The 13,928-nt window shown below is 34.8% G+C and overlaps 1 protein-coding gene across 3 annotated transcripts in view; it reads right to left on the bottom strand.

The window, feature by feature from the left end:
- Positions 1-13,607, bottom strand: part of LOC121432070 (polycystic kidney disease 2-like 1 protein) — a 31,813-nt gene extending 18,206 nt beyond the window's left edge. For all 3 annotated transcript variants that reach the window (XM_041629914.1, XM_041629912.1, XM_041629913.1), the window contains exons 1-6: positions 13,000-13,607; positions 8,567-8,680; positions 3,346-3,476; positions 2,573-2,826; positions 919-1,143; positions 104-332 (exon numbers count right to left, since the gene is read on the bottom strand). In XM_041629914.1, coding sequence (XP_041485848.1) covers positions 104-332; positions 919-1,143; positions 2,573-2,826; positions 3,346-3,476; positions 8,567-8,680; positions 13,000-13,408 — 1,362 coding nt within the window. In that variant the 5' untranslated portion in view covers positions 13,409-13,607. The remainder of the gene's footprint in view (positions 1-103; positions 333-918; positions 1,144-2,572; positions 2,827-3,345; positions 3,477-8,566; positions 8,681-12,999) is intronic.
- Positions 13,608-13,928: the final 321 nt, after the last annotated feature.

The raw sequence follows: 13,928 nt of genomic DNA, 5'->3' as shown, positions 1-13,928 counted from the left end.
CATATTACATATCATGTGCACGTCAGCATTTATACACGGCTCTAGTCACACATAACATGTGGTGAAATACCCCCCCCTCTCCATTATGACTACATGTACTTACAAAGATGATGATGACATCAAGACAGTTCCAGCTACTCTTGAAGTAAGCCCAACGATGCCGCTTGATCTCCAAGATCTCCTCAACCATGTAATAGAGGATGTACAGACAGAATATACCCTCGCAGCACAGGATAAAGTAGTCAAATGCAGTCACGTACCGCAGCAGCTTCACCGTTCGAAACTTGTAGGATGGGATAGCGCCCCCAGTCGGCGGGTATTCCACAGTGAGTCTATGAATTTGGGCAGAATAAAGTTTGGAAAATTCATCATGGTCATATCTTGTCAGGCAATATTTAATGGGGGGGGGGGGGCAGGATATTAAAAAAAACATGCAAACAAAAAATATGGCAGAAAAGAATTCTTACACAATCTATAAACCCCCTACTGGACTCTTTATCGGGCACTCCGTAACTTGTTTTTCATCTGCACTTTCTTAAACACATTACAGAGGGGTGTTCTATTCTTTGAATTTCTAGATAGCCGCCATCTGAATTGCTTTGTCTATGCCATATGTTTCCCCTTACACATGAAAATTAAAAATCATGGAACTAATTCGTTTGATCATGATGATGATGTAGTTCTATGTATATACATGTACATGCGAATTAGAGCTATAAGACACATCCTGATCGTTTGTGGTATTAAAACCTCAAGTAGTATGACAACTTCCCCAATATATTTTCAGGATTTTTTTTCTTCATATTTTAGAAAAATATTTTTCTCTACCATGATTTCATTTCTTTAAATATGAAGGCCAAAACTGTTGAAGTGGGAATGAAGAATAAATATGTTTTATTCAATTTCACTTGTCCTCACCGAATGATACAGAAGTAATTGATGTTGGCGTTGTAGACCGTGAAGTCAACGAAAACGACCCTGGTGCCTCGATCCAGCCAGAGGTTGTCTTTCAGGGTCATGATGATGTCGAGAGATTCCGCTTTGGTCTTCTTGAGGTCAGCATAGAAACCACCTCCTCCGTAGGACGTTATCATTCCAGTGTGACCAGAACCATCCAGATCCTCCTCTGTGCTGTACACCCAGCTGGATCATCAAAAAGAAGAATAAAGACATTTATAATTGTGATGAATGAAGTACTAATAAGGCACTTTTATCGCTCCACGGGATGCCACTACCTTTAAAGGTCAAGTCCACCTCAGAAAAATGTTGATTTGAATAAAAAGAGAAAAATCAGACAAGCACAATGCTGAAGATTTCATCAAAATCGGATGTAAAATAAGAAAGTTATGACATTTCAAATTTTCGCTTCATTTCACAAAAACAGTTATATGAATGAGCCAGCTACATCCAAATGAGAGAGTCGATGTCATTCACTCACTATTTCTTTTGTTTTTTATTGTTTGAAATATGAAATATTTTGATTTTCTCGTCATTGTCATGTGAAATGAAGTTTCATTCCTCCCTGAACACGTGGAATTCCATTATTTTAACATTTTGTGCTTCAGGCAAGGAGGTCCTAATCGTCAAATTCGTAAAAATTGAAATATTGTATAATTCAAACAATAAAAAACAAAAGAAATAGTGAGTGAGTGACATCATCAACTCTCTCATTTGGATGTAACCGGCTCGTTCATAAAACTATTTTGTTGAAAATAAGCGAAACTTTGAAATGTCATAACTTTCTTATTTTACATCCGATTTTGATGAAATTTTCAGTGTTATGCTTGTTGAATTTTTCTCTTTTTATTCAAATCAAGTTTTTGTTCGGGTGGACTTGTCCTTTAAATAATGCCTATGTTATCATAATCTTGAAGATTTAAAAAAAAAAGAGGCAGTAATATCTTGGTAAAAATACTCTTTCTGAGGTGCACGATCATTGTTCAAATTGCATGTTAAAGGGATCGTCCGGACTGAAAGTATTTATAGGATAACAAATAACAAAGATATTGAATTTTAAAGTTTAGCAATATTTTGTGAAAACAGTCATCATAAATATTCATTAGGTGGGCTGATGTCACATCCCCACTTGTTCCTTTGTATTTTATTATATGAAATTAGGTTCATTCAATTTTTTTCCTCCAAGAACTAGAACAATTGAATTGACAACTGATTTAATGCATCAGATATTATTGCTGCAAATTATTTCATTATAAGGGAGATATATTTTTCACACAAGTATGAAGTGATGAAAATATTATGATTTTATGTAATAACATAAGAAAACGGAAAGTGGGGATGTGACATCATCAGCCCAACTAATGAATATTCATGACGACTGTTTTCACAAAATATTGCTAAACTTTAAACTTCAATAACTTTATTATTTGTTATCCGATTTGGATGAAATTTTCAGCATTTTGCTCAGTGAATTCTACTCTATGCATTAAGATATAAATACTTTCAGCCTGGACCATCCTTTTGATATTAATGATAAGGAGGATGATGGGGATGGTGATGATGATCGTGGTATTTTGGTGAATTCTTTGTAAGACGGGGCCAAGAAGTTACTTACGCAGAACCATTATTGAGGCCGAAGGTTTGTGTATCTTCCAAGCTTTCAGAGTAACCGGCGTAACAGGTGTTGATATTCGCTTCAAAGTCGGAATGGACGATGCAGGAGTCGTTCTTAACCTTCAGCTGCCGGATACGCGGCACGCCCAGCAGTTTGTTCTCGTAGAAGATGTAGCCAAGTTCGTCTTCTGTCACGTTCTCATTGTTGTACCATTTTTCCCAGTATAGGCCATCCATCAAAGGGTTCTCAGCAAACTGGATAAAACAAAATTAATATTTATAATGATATGTATATTCATGTAATGCGAAATACTGGTTTTAAGCACTATACATTGCAATAATTATCACCTCGGTCATCGAAGGCCCACAAACATGTATGCACTTTCTCCACTCCCCCTGGAGCATTACAACAAGAAGTTATATAACAAGTTTAACAAAATCATATCATGATTCTATTGAACATTGACATTTAATCAACACATGTCGCACAAAATTAATTTTTCGATTATTATCAAGTTATTATAAGAACATCAGCTTTAAAATACTCATCTTGTCAAAACTGAAAAAATATAACCCGCACAAGTACTAGATTGAGTGCAGAAGAAACTCAGCAATTTCAAATTACAAACCCCAACTTTGTTTTGGTTTAAAGCTATTATGCCATGTTGATATTTTTATTGGTATACATGGTCCTACATGTAATTCTCGTGATATCCTTGAAAATACTTTTCACAATATTTTCGATAAATACTTAAAAATAAAAAAAGTATTTACTCTCCAGAAGTCATGCATGGTTGTCATTCCTCGGAAAGTGTTCTTGGTATCAGGGAATTGGGAATCCAGAAACAGCTCTGACATCACCTTGGTGTAGTAGTACATGTGAGAGCTTGTCATGCCGAAAGTCACTGTAAAACATAAAAGGAATAATCAATAGATAACTCTTTCATACACTGTATCATTAAAGGACAGGTCCATCCCCCAAAAAGTTTGTTTGAATAAGAAGAGAAAAATCCAACGAGCATAACACTGAATATTTCAGCAAAATCAGATGTAAAATATAAAGAAAGTTAGGATTTTTTTAAAGTTTCGCTTAATTTCACCATGGATCTACTACACATGATTTCACAATACAGTTATATGCAAATCCTGGTCGGTATGCAAATGAGGAGACTGATGACGTCATCCACTCACTATATCTATTTTATTTTATTAAATCTGACGGATGAAGCACTTCACAGATCCGCTGATGATCCTCTAATTTATGTCTCACATACCCAGAATTCAACTTGTACATTAAACCGAGAATGAAACTTGGAATAAAGTATAAGAGTGGTAGCTTTTATGAAAATTCAAAAGATTATCCTCTAATTTATGTCTCACATACCCAGAATTCAACTTGTACATTAAACCGAGAATGAAACTTGGAATAAAGTATAAGAGTGGTAGCTTTTATGAAAATTCAAAAGAAAAATCAAAAGAATCAATGAAAGTTTGAGAACAATTAGACAAATATATGTATTAAAAAAGAAAGTTATGAGCGTTTGATTTTCTAGATCAGTATGTGTTATGGACATCCTCACTTTGGCAATGCGACCAAGAATTGTGATGCCACAACTCTCCCTTACACTGAAAATATATATTTTTGCTCATTTTCCTCATATTGCTAAATTTTTGTTTTGTTCAATTATTCTCAAACTTTAATTTGTTTCTTTGATTTTTTTCTGTTTTAATATATGCTAAAGGCCTTGTCCCACTGGCCAACGGACACACAATGTTTTCTTAACGGATGCAGCGGACAAGCAAAATTTTGGGGTGGCTCCATCCGTTTTCATCTGCTCCAGACAATGGACAAAATGGGTGAATAATGAAATCACAGTGGACAGATGCTCAATAGATAGAGCATATGAAACTTATATTTTATGCAAGGAGTACACAATATATCCAATGAATAGCAGGATCTTTTTCTCTTTTTACATCCTCTCTGCATCCTGAAAGTGCAGTGGGACCAAGCATTAACTTGTTCCCAGGGTTTCATTTTCCTTCTTTTAACTAGTTTCATAGCTACCAGCAGTTTCCTAAGAATGGGACACACAAAAGCTTCAAACAGCAGTTACAACTGTTTATCTTCAATTCTGGCAACATTTTGATATTGGTTACTCTTTCTGATGACGGTATGATTATTTTTTTTAATTTCTGATTATCAGATGACAGTGTAAAAGTGCAAATAGAAAAAAATAAAGTGGGGAAGTAATTTTTCCATAGAGAAATACAATGGGAGATGGAAATCTGAACATACACAAGACTCTTAAATGTTTGCAAAATTAATTTCTTAATCCTTTTGTACATGTAATAGTGGCCATATAATCATGTCCTTAAGAGTCAGAAGATGCCCCTGATATTTTCTCTTTCACCACACATGTGAATGTAATCTCATTCAGATCATCAATTTTATCAAAGTCTGACTTTGCCCCGAATTGTGTACCCCCCTAAAAAAAATCAAATTGTTTCAGTGTGGTTTTAGACATATTGCTTGTCTATGAAGGTATTCCTTTTAAAATGCAAAATCCTATCATCAAATGTAGTACAGAGCTGGCAGAAATGGGGATTACACCAGTATGCAAAAATGCATTACATGAATGATAAGGGTACATTATATTCTGCTCAAGGACAATTACCAAAAGATTAATGCCAGCTGTTATTGCGATGAATTTGCAGGCCTTTCAACACCATCAATTTGGATACAAAAGAACACATCTTTATATTATAAATATGAAATGTTATCTGGATTGCGATACGTCTAGCCTGTTGAGCCTGGTGACTGTTTTCCTCATTTAACTGGCTGATGCTTGGAAATTTCATTAAAAATAAATTTATTCATCCATCAATACCCCTGACAGATATTGGGTTGGCAAATAACAAATGTCCAATAAAATTTCATTACCAGACACAAAAAGCTTCTTACAATAGATTGATTATTTGAGCGCTGTATTTGATCGGTATGACGGCATCAGCGCCATTCTAGATACAACAAACCAGGCTAGTCTGAGCGCAGGATCGTTTTTCCATATGTTTGATCAGGTTTAATGTAAAATGCACCTTACTTTCCATCAATGCTCCCAGATGTATATCTTGCTCATATTGATGTAAAATTGATGTTATTGTGGGGTTGTTCCTTTCTGCAGTAGTTTGTTTCCATGTCCATAGCCACAAAATACAAAATCTTCATTAAACTATACTTTATTTACCACACCTTCATCTACATGTATGTTGTTTTGCTTCTTAATATTCATAATAATTAAAATGTTATTCTTTCCCACATTACTTTGATTAGAACTCTAGGAAGAACAGAGCCACTGTATCAATTGCTCTGAATAAAGTGATCTATCTGTACCTTTCTGAGTTTTTAAAATAATAATATTCAGTTGATTTGTCATATTTTTACAATATTGTTTTGATTATCACTCTCCTCATAATCCATAAAGCAACTTCAAACTTTACATGAATGAATACAAAGCATTTGGCAACATGGAATAAGCCATTAGGTTGTATGTACATGTAAATGTATAGATCCTAGTTATATTTCAAAATGGACAAACATTTTGAAGAAACAGTTGATTTTCAAACAATACAACAGACAATTATACCCAAAAAAGTGCAGAAAGATTTCTCTTCGGCAACATAAACATTTTCCATACATGTACACCCTACCACATCATAGGGCTCCATGATATCATTAAGTGTCTACTCTTAATTAGAACAGCAGTCTTTGAATACCAGACTATGCTGAACACACGCACAACACAGCAGTTAATAAACGAGTGCATCAAATTTACAGATGCCTGCGAATCCATGGATACGGCTTGGCGTTGCTAAGGTGATCAATAATGCCTGCATGAGATCCATTCCCCCTCGCATCGAAATTTTTAATTTCTGGCTGCTAATATTGTTCAGGGACAAGTATTACGCAGAGAGAAATGTGTCGAACTATTCTAACCAATTGGTTTAATAGCCACTGTACAAGTTAAGATCATGTACATGTATCTTTAAACATATTCTCAATCATCCCAATAAATGAATTCATTCCTTGTTTAAAATAAAATAATTTTTGAAAGGTTTAAAGTTGCTTTAAAAAGTGAAGTTTGGCTTAAATATCTACATGTAACTCTGGTATATTGAATATTAGATTCAATATGATTTGGGATTTGTCCCTCTCTTCATTTAAAAAAAAATATATCAAACAAATTATGTAAAAATTCAGAGCGTTCGTTGTGTGTTGTCTTCTGCTTTCCCTCTATAAACTGCACCCTTTCTTCAAAGTTCCAAGAACTCGGTTATTGCAAACAGATTCTTGAAGTCACACTTGTTTGCGGAAAAGTTCTACATTAATTATGATGGGAGAGCATTTCATGAAGAAATTTGTCAGGGATTTTCACTGCCAATTATTACAAACTGACAATACTTGCATCTGATTGGCTTAGAGCAAATTAGTTGGTGAATTCACTGACAGTGACAACACTCCCTTGGAAAGGGAATGTGTGTAGATCTTATGTTATTTTTTAAACAAATAATGTATAAGCATGGACCTACTAAAGCAAGGTACAAACAAAGCTTGAAAATAAACAAATAAAGACAACTTCTGTACTTTACTAGTGGTACAACTGTATACATGTAGCTCATGCATATTAGTGCTCAAAAGTAATAGTGTACCCCACCACAAACTATATGCACTCATTCACGCTTAATATTGAATGTTCATGTAGACAACAATGTTCTCAAAGCCTAAAGAAACACTTTATTAAATGTCATATTTTACGATTATATATCTTAAAACATGGAAGAACATGAACACTGATGTTCATTTCTAGAGTTCACTGACTTTTGAGCACCACTATATTTCCATGGACTATTAAATTTGAGTATGTGTGTATTACTCATTTTATTACAACCACTCATAAGATCTTTTTATCACAGGTACAGTAATCCGAACTCTAATACAGGATTCTATTAACATCACCTTCATCCATTTTCTCCCTATGTCCTTTCTTCCTAAAGCCCTATTATCATGTAAATCCTTCAAGCAGCCCCCATTCCCCACTACATATCGACTTTTTCCCCCCAATAAAGAGACAGTCCTCTTCTACATTTAGTTCCCTAATCCACCTATTGTTGTCACCACTATTCAAAGGAGTCTGCTGACACAATTTCGGCCTTCCTAAAGCATGTATACTACAGTACAGCCAGGAGGTTGGGAATGCGCTGAAAGACACCTTTTGTCTGCATCAAGCCCTCCTTGCACCACCTAAAAGGTTGTTGTTGAATATAACTGTGCGTAACTCATTAAAAATGTATGATCTGCCGGCAATAAAAGAGAGAGTGCTTCTGATGGGAGAATTTGGAAAGACATGAAGGCGTAGCTACATGTAGCATCGCGTACAAATGTAGTACTTCAATAAAGTGTTATGAAATTAATAAACTTTTTTAACTTCTCAAAGTTGCTTAGCAGTTTATGCAGAGGGGTAAATACGGGAAATGTATCAACAAATTTCTGTCGTGTGCTGTGGTAAAAAAAAAACCCCACTATAAAAGACATTTTGTGTACCATTAACGAGAGCGTTTTGGCTCAGTTGGTAGAGCGACCGTCTCACAACCAAGAGGTTGGGAGTTCAAACCCCCATGTTATCTTTTGTCTACAATCTGCAAGATACATGTAATGAAACAAGTTGACATATTTTATCATTGCGGTGTCAAAGCAACTAGAAAGGGAAAGTGTTGTATGGTTCTCCATGTCTTTGTGTAAGGGCATTCTGACTTTTGCCTTTTGACAAGAGAAAGGTTATAGAATAAAACCGTATTGTATTTGCCATGCCGGGCAGTCTGGGAGAGTAGCTTTATAGCCTATGTTGCTACCCTCGGTCATTTTATAATTTGATCTATAACCGCCATCAATGGTAATTATGACTTTACTATTGCCTTCATGAGGTTTGAAAATACTTACCAATACAGATGACAACAAGGAACACCAGATAGATGGCTAGTTCTCTAAGGGTCGTTTTCACATGAAGCTCCTTATCAACGGACGTATCTTCAGTCTGCCTAGTTCTCCAAAGAGCTATGATAATTGATCAGAAAAGATCGTTTAGTTTTACAATGATAATAAATGCAGAAAAGTCTGAGTCAAATGTAGAGAAATAGTATGTTTGAAATTTTACAAATAATTCTAAATGTACATGTATTGGAATAACGAAGATGATGACCATTTCTTTCATTTTTCCCCCTCTACATCCACATACATGTATAGGGGCTTGAATGATTTCTCAACACAAATAGTCATTGCAACAATTCAAACAGAAACTGTATATTGTCAAGTTCACGTCTTGATAAATGCTAAAAAAGCAAAACAAAACACCCCCAAAGAAAAATAATAACAATAAAACCCAACCACATGGAAGTGGAGAAACATAATCATTTTAAAATTTAATTTGTAAGCCTGCCTGAGAAAAAAACAAACAAACAAACAAAACAATGGTGTTGATGAATGATAATTGTGATGATTAAGTGTTTACGGCGCATTATGCAGGGTAATCTTGTTGATAATTGATGACTATGATGATGAAATTTTGAAAACATTTGATTGAACTGCTGAAAGCAACACTTTCTTTTAAAAGTCAAGAAATTTGAGATAAATATTTAATTATTGATATAAGGAGAAAAATGATTTTAGTCCAATTTATTAAACTTATAATGTATGAAATCTATTTCAAAACATTACTTATTGGGGGAAAAGAGAAAGAGAAGATATTCCTTACAGAAGAGGGAGTGAATTTATAGTATTTGTTTGCTCTTAATAGCCAATGAACTGTTTGACAATCTCTTCAGTCTTTAACCTGTTTCATTTCAGTGTATTTTAGCTGAACTCATACCATGTATGGAGTTCCCTTTGAAGTTTATGATGTGCAAACTTCTTTTAAAAATTGCTGAATGTCATTATTAAGGGTAATCCACCCGAATCGGGAGGTACTTTGAAAAAAAATAAAAGCAAGCAGAAAGGTGAAATTTTTTGACATAATCTGATCAACAATAAAAAGAAACTTAATAATAATGTATGAATCTTTATAAATTGCTGTGTGTAATTACTTGGGGATTTTGAAATCTGATTTGGTCAAAAATGTTATATGATTAAAATAAGGACATCTCCTGCATAAATTGTTCTTAATGTCCATGGCATCTTTTCCTAGTCAAAGTTTTAGGGTAAAAAAAGACTCAATTCAATTGTTTTAAAATTTCAACATCGATTTTTTAATCAATAAATTGGTGTACATGAATGTATTTGGTGTCTTGATCATAACATTTTGTTTACTGAGGTTGGTTTCTTACTATAGATCTTCCCAACCACTTGTCAGTGCTTTAGGTTTTAAAATTACTGTAACTTTGAACCTTGGTTACAAATCTAAGAGCATATTTTACATTTCCTATCAAAAAACTATTCTCTTTTGGCAAGATTAAAAAACAACAACCAGATTTGTCAAAATTATTGACTTGTATTCAATGAACCTCATTAGAAGCAGTAGATCCTGTGTACATCACACAATTAAAAAAAAAAAACATGTGCCATGATTTACAACAGAGAAAAGTTACCAAATTCGTGAAGATTTAATGACATTTAAGGTAGACAATTTTTGTATGACCTCGCTTCACCATTTTGTAACTTTTGGTATTGTTGCCAGAATAAAACAAAACCTGGGATGCGTAGATTGGCTCCAGAGAACCTTACATGTATGTCAATTATTCATGGTAAGATAGAGCCACCGCTTATTTCTCATTAAAATGACGATTATAAATAGCTCTTCCACAGAGCATACGTAAGCACGGCAGATCAGCCTACTCATTTCATCTTCTTGTAGAGTTAAGGGCCTTTTTTTGCGAGGCTTGTGACGAGATGAAAATCAATATTCTTTCCAGATCAATCAATATTAAACTTTTCTCATCCATCAAAACCCGAGCTCTCCGAAGAAAGGAAGCCTGTTTGTTACTGAGCAGTTGTGCAATCAAAATCATTATGTACATGAATTTTAAAAAGCTCAAGATGAAGTATATTTATAAATGATCATCAGGTGAAAATTCAATGTACATGTAGGCTATTACAGCACCTTTTGTGTAAAAGGAAATAAGTTGTTGTGTTGTTTCATGCATTTTTCCAATTAAAAAAAAATAATTGAGCTTAAACTATCTTAATAATCAATGTATGTATGTAGGGGGAAAACATACATTTTTTTTCCAGAAACAGTGGCTAGTCATGCTAGAGTAGATTTGGGGAAAAAAACAACATTAGTGCCCTGTCTGTCTGTACAACCCCCTTCACTTTTAATAACTGTATGCTCTGGGGGTTTGATGAGAGAGGCTGCATGTTAGCTTTTTCAATGAAATGCCTATGAAATTATCACTTTCACTGTTTTGACTTGAATTTTCTGTCTATATATTATTGCATTATTGCACATGCAAAAGTTTATGGTTATTTGGGGGCCTTCTTTAAAAATTGCAAAGATGTGTATGTACAGATAAGGGGCACTGCACAGTATAAAGGGCACAATGACATCTCTCTAATAATTACTTGTACATGTACATCACCAATGGATGCTTCTGGTGGTGCAAAGATAGTTTTGATATTAAAAAGAAAATGACATTGAACAGCCATTAATAAGCCATATTGCCATAGTGATACTGGTCTAGTTGAATGCATGCACTGAATAATTGATGATTTAGTCCTCAACTCAAGCATGAAAGATGGTGCTTAACATGTGTAGGTCTATGATCTGCTAGCCTAGAGCACATGCAGGTTATACATTGTAGACCAAAGTACATTCCAGCAAAATATTGATTTGAATAAATAGAGAAAAATCAAACTAGCATGTAACAATGAAAATTTCATCAAAATTGGATCATGTAAAATAAAACAGTTATGACATTTTAAAGTTTGGCTTATTTTTTCACAAAACAGTGATGCACAATTTGATGATGTCCATCACTCACTACTTATTTTGTCTTTGTTTGAATTATATACAATATTTCATTTTTTTGCAGATTTGACCATAGGGACCGACTTGACTGAACCATATAGTATTAATTAAACAATGCTAATTCCACATGTTCAGGGAGGAATTTATCGCTCTTTTACTTGACAATCAGGTGAAAATTAGTATAAAAAAAATAGTGAGAGGATGATGTCATCAGTCTCCTCATTTGCAGAAATGCATACCCACCAGGATGTGCATATAACTGTTTTGTGAAATTAAGCAAAACTTTAAAATTTCATAACTTTCTTATTTTACATCCGATTTTGAAGAAATTTTCAGTGTTATGCTTGTTGGATTTTTCTCTTTTTATTCAAATCAATTTTTAGTTGGGGTGGACTTGTCCTTTAAATTCTACAAGAATTAAAATACACTGTATGGTAGTGGATCGTATTACCGAACATTTTTCATGAATTTGATCATATCAAACACATTATTCCAATAAAATTCACCAAACTTTCACCATAAATACACAAATACCTACAAAATATAAACATGCAGAAATTTTGCCGAAATTGTTTTTCATTTTTACGACATCAGCTTCCAATCGGACCCCTCTTCGCAAGTGAAATATTTTGGTCACTTGAAAAGGTATCGTATTACCGAACGTGTGTTTTCTATGGGAAAAGTTGGGAAAACAAAGTCACTGATGAGCTATTTTGACCATATTTTATTGTTTTGAGGATATAAAGACTTCGAAATTGTGTTTTTGATAATTTTTCATCATTTTTCTATTTAAGTTCCCTTTGGAAGGAAGTTGCAAAGGTTTGAGCGTATTTGATTATTTTCTGATGCATATGATGCGCGCGTTCGGTAATACAAGGCCGTCGGTAATACAATCACTCACTATACATAATTTCTTTCAGTGATTTATAAAATCACAGGTTACATTATTATTTTTTTTCAATTGATGATGATGTCACTCACCTACTATTTCTTTTGTTTATTGTTTGAATTATGAAATATTTTGATTTTCTCGTCTTTTTCAAGTGAAATGAAGTTTCATTCCTCCCTGAATGCGTAGAATTCCATTATTTTAACATTTTGTGCTTCAGGCAAATTAGTCCTAATTGTCAAATTTGTGAAAATTGAAATATTGTATAGGCTAATTCAAACAATAAAATGTTCTAAATTCTAAGTTTTGTTGCGGAGAATAACAAAATAGGCCTAAGGCTTAGGCCAAGGGTTGGTCCAAACTTTTTACTTTACCATCTCATCTGTTAGTGTTAAATGTAGTTTAACAAAAAATATGACAGTCTACTAGGCCTAAGTCTAACCACTCTACTATACTATAGATCTAAAAAAAATGAAGTTGATCTTTTTTAACTTGCTGATCTACAGAATTGTTTTTAAAACTTACATCTTAATGCACGACCAATTTTCACCCAACAACTTGCCCTCTGCTCTTCGGCTTTAGCCTTGGCAATTTTCGGATCAATTGCCCTGATTTGACCTCCAACATAGACCTCATTTTCCATGGCTGTTGGGGCATGATCCTCGTCAGTGTCTTCGCTGTCATCTTCCTCTCCTTCGTCGTCATCGTATTCCCTCTGAGCAAAACTACTATGAACGTCCCTTTCTTCCGTTCCCATGTCAAAACCATCGTTGTCGTTCCAGGCATGTCGAGAATTGGCGCTGCCCGGTCGTCGCATTTCATCTTCAATTTTATCCATCTCCAGCTCATCTTGAACCGAGAGTCCTCCGCTGGAGCCAGGCCGCGGAGAGGGTCTCGGAGACGGACTTACCCGACCCCGTCGATGTGCGCTCATTTTGACGCCTTCTCTTCACTTGTTCTGAAACAAAGTTTGTCTAAAACTCAAAATACTAATGTCAATGAATTATGAACAATGTTTCAAACACAAATATAACGCATCACCGCATGAAATGGAGCTAGAAATCAGTTCCAAATCCAGCGAGTTTCCCTGTGACGCATCTCCGTCGACGTCTGCTAACTCGGCTTGTTTTCTAGTCTCTGATGACGCGCGAGCGGTACATACGTACGACGAACGTGCGTTCGAAAGCGTATATGATTGGCAAAAAAGTATTGATTTTTATAAATTGAGATCACATAAAACTGAAAGCCCGGACTGAAAGCTAATTTACAAAGTAAACAATGGCAGCACCAGGATTCTTAAAGTAGGGGAAACAAGCATATAAATGCAAAAAAAATAAGAGAAAAAAAGTTGGGAGGGGCAAATGCACAACAACGGATCTAAAGTTTTTGTTCGGGGGCGGAGGTGGGCAACCTGGGTGAGGGGGGGGGGATGCCCCCATGCCCCTTCCCCCTGG

This window comes from Lytechinus variegatus, chromosome 18 (genome assembly GCF_018143015.1).
Source record: "Lytechinus variegatus isolate NC3 chromosome 18, Lvar_3.0, whole genome shotgun sequence".
Classification (NCBI taxonomy): domain Eukaryota; kingdom Metazoa; phylum Echinodermata; class Echinoidea; order Temnopleuroida; family Toxopneustidae; genus Lytechinus; species Lytechinus variegatus.
The sequence above is the reverse complement of the archived record's forward strand: the minus strand, read 5'-3'. Positions and strand labels throughout refer to the sequence as shown.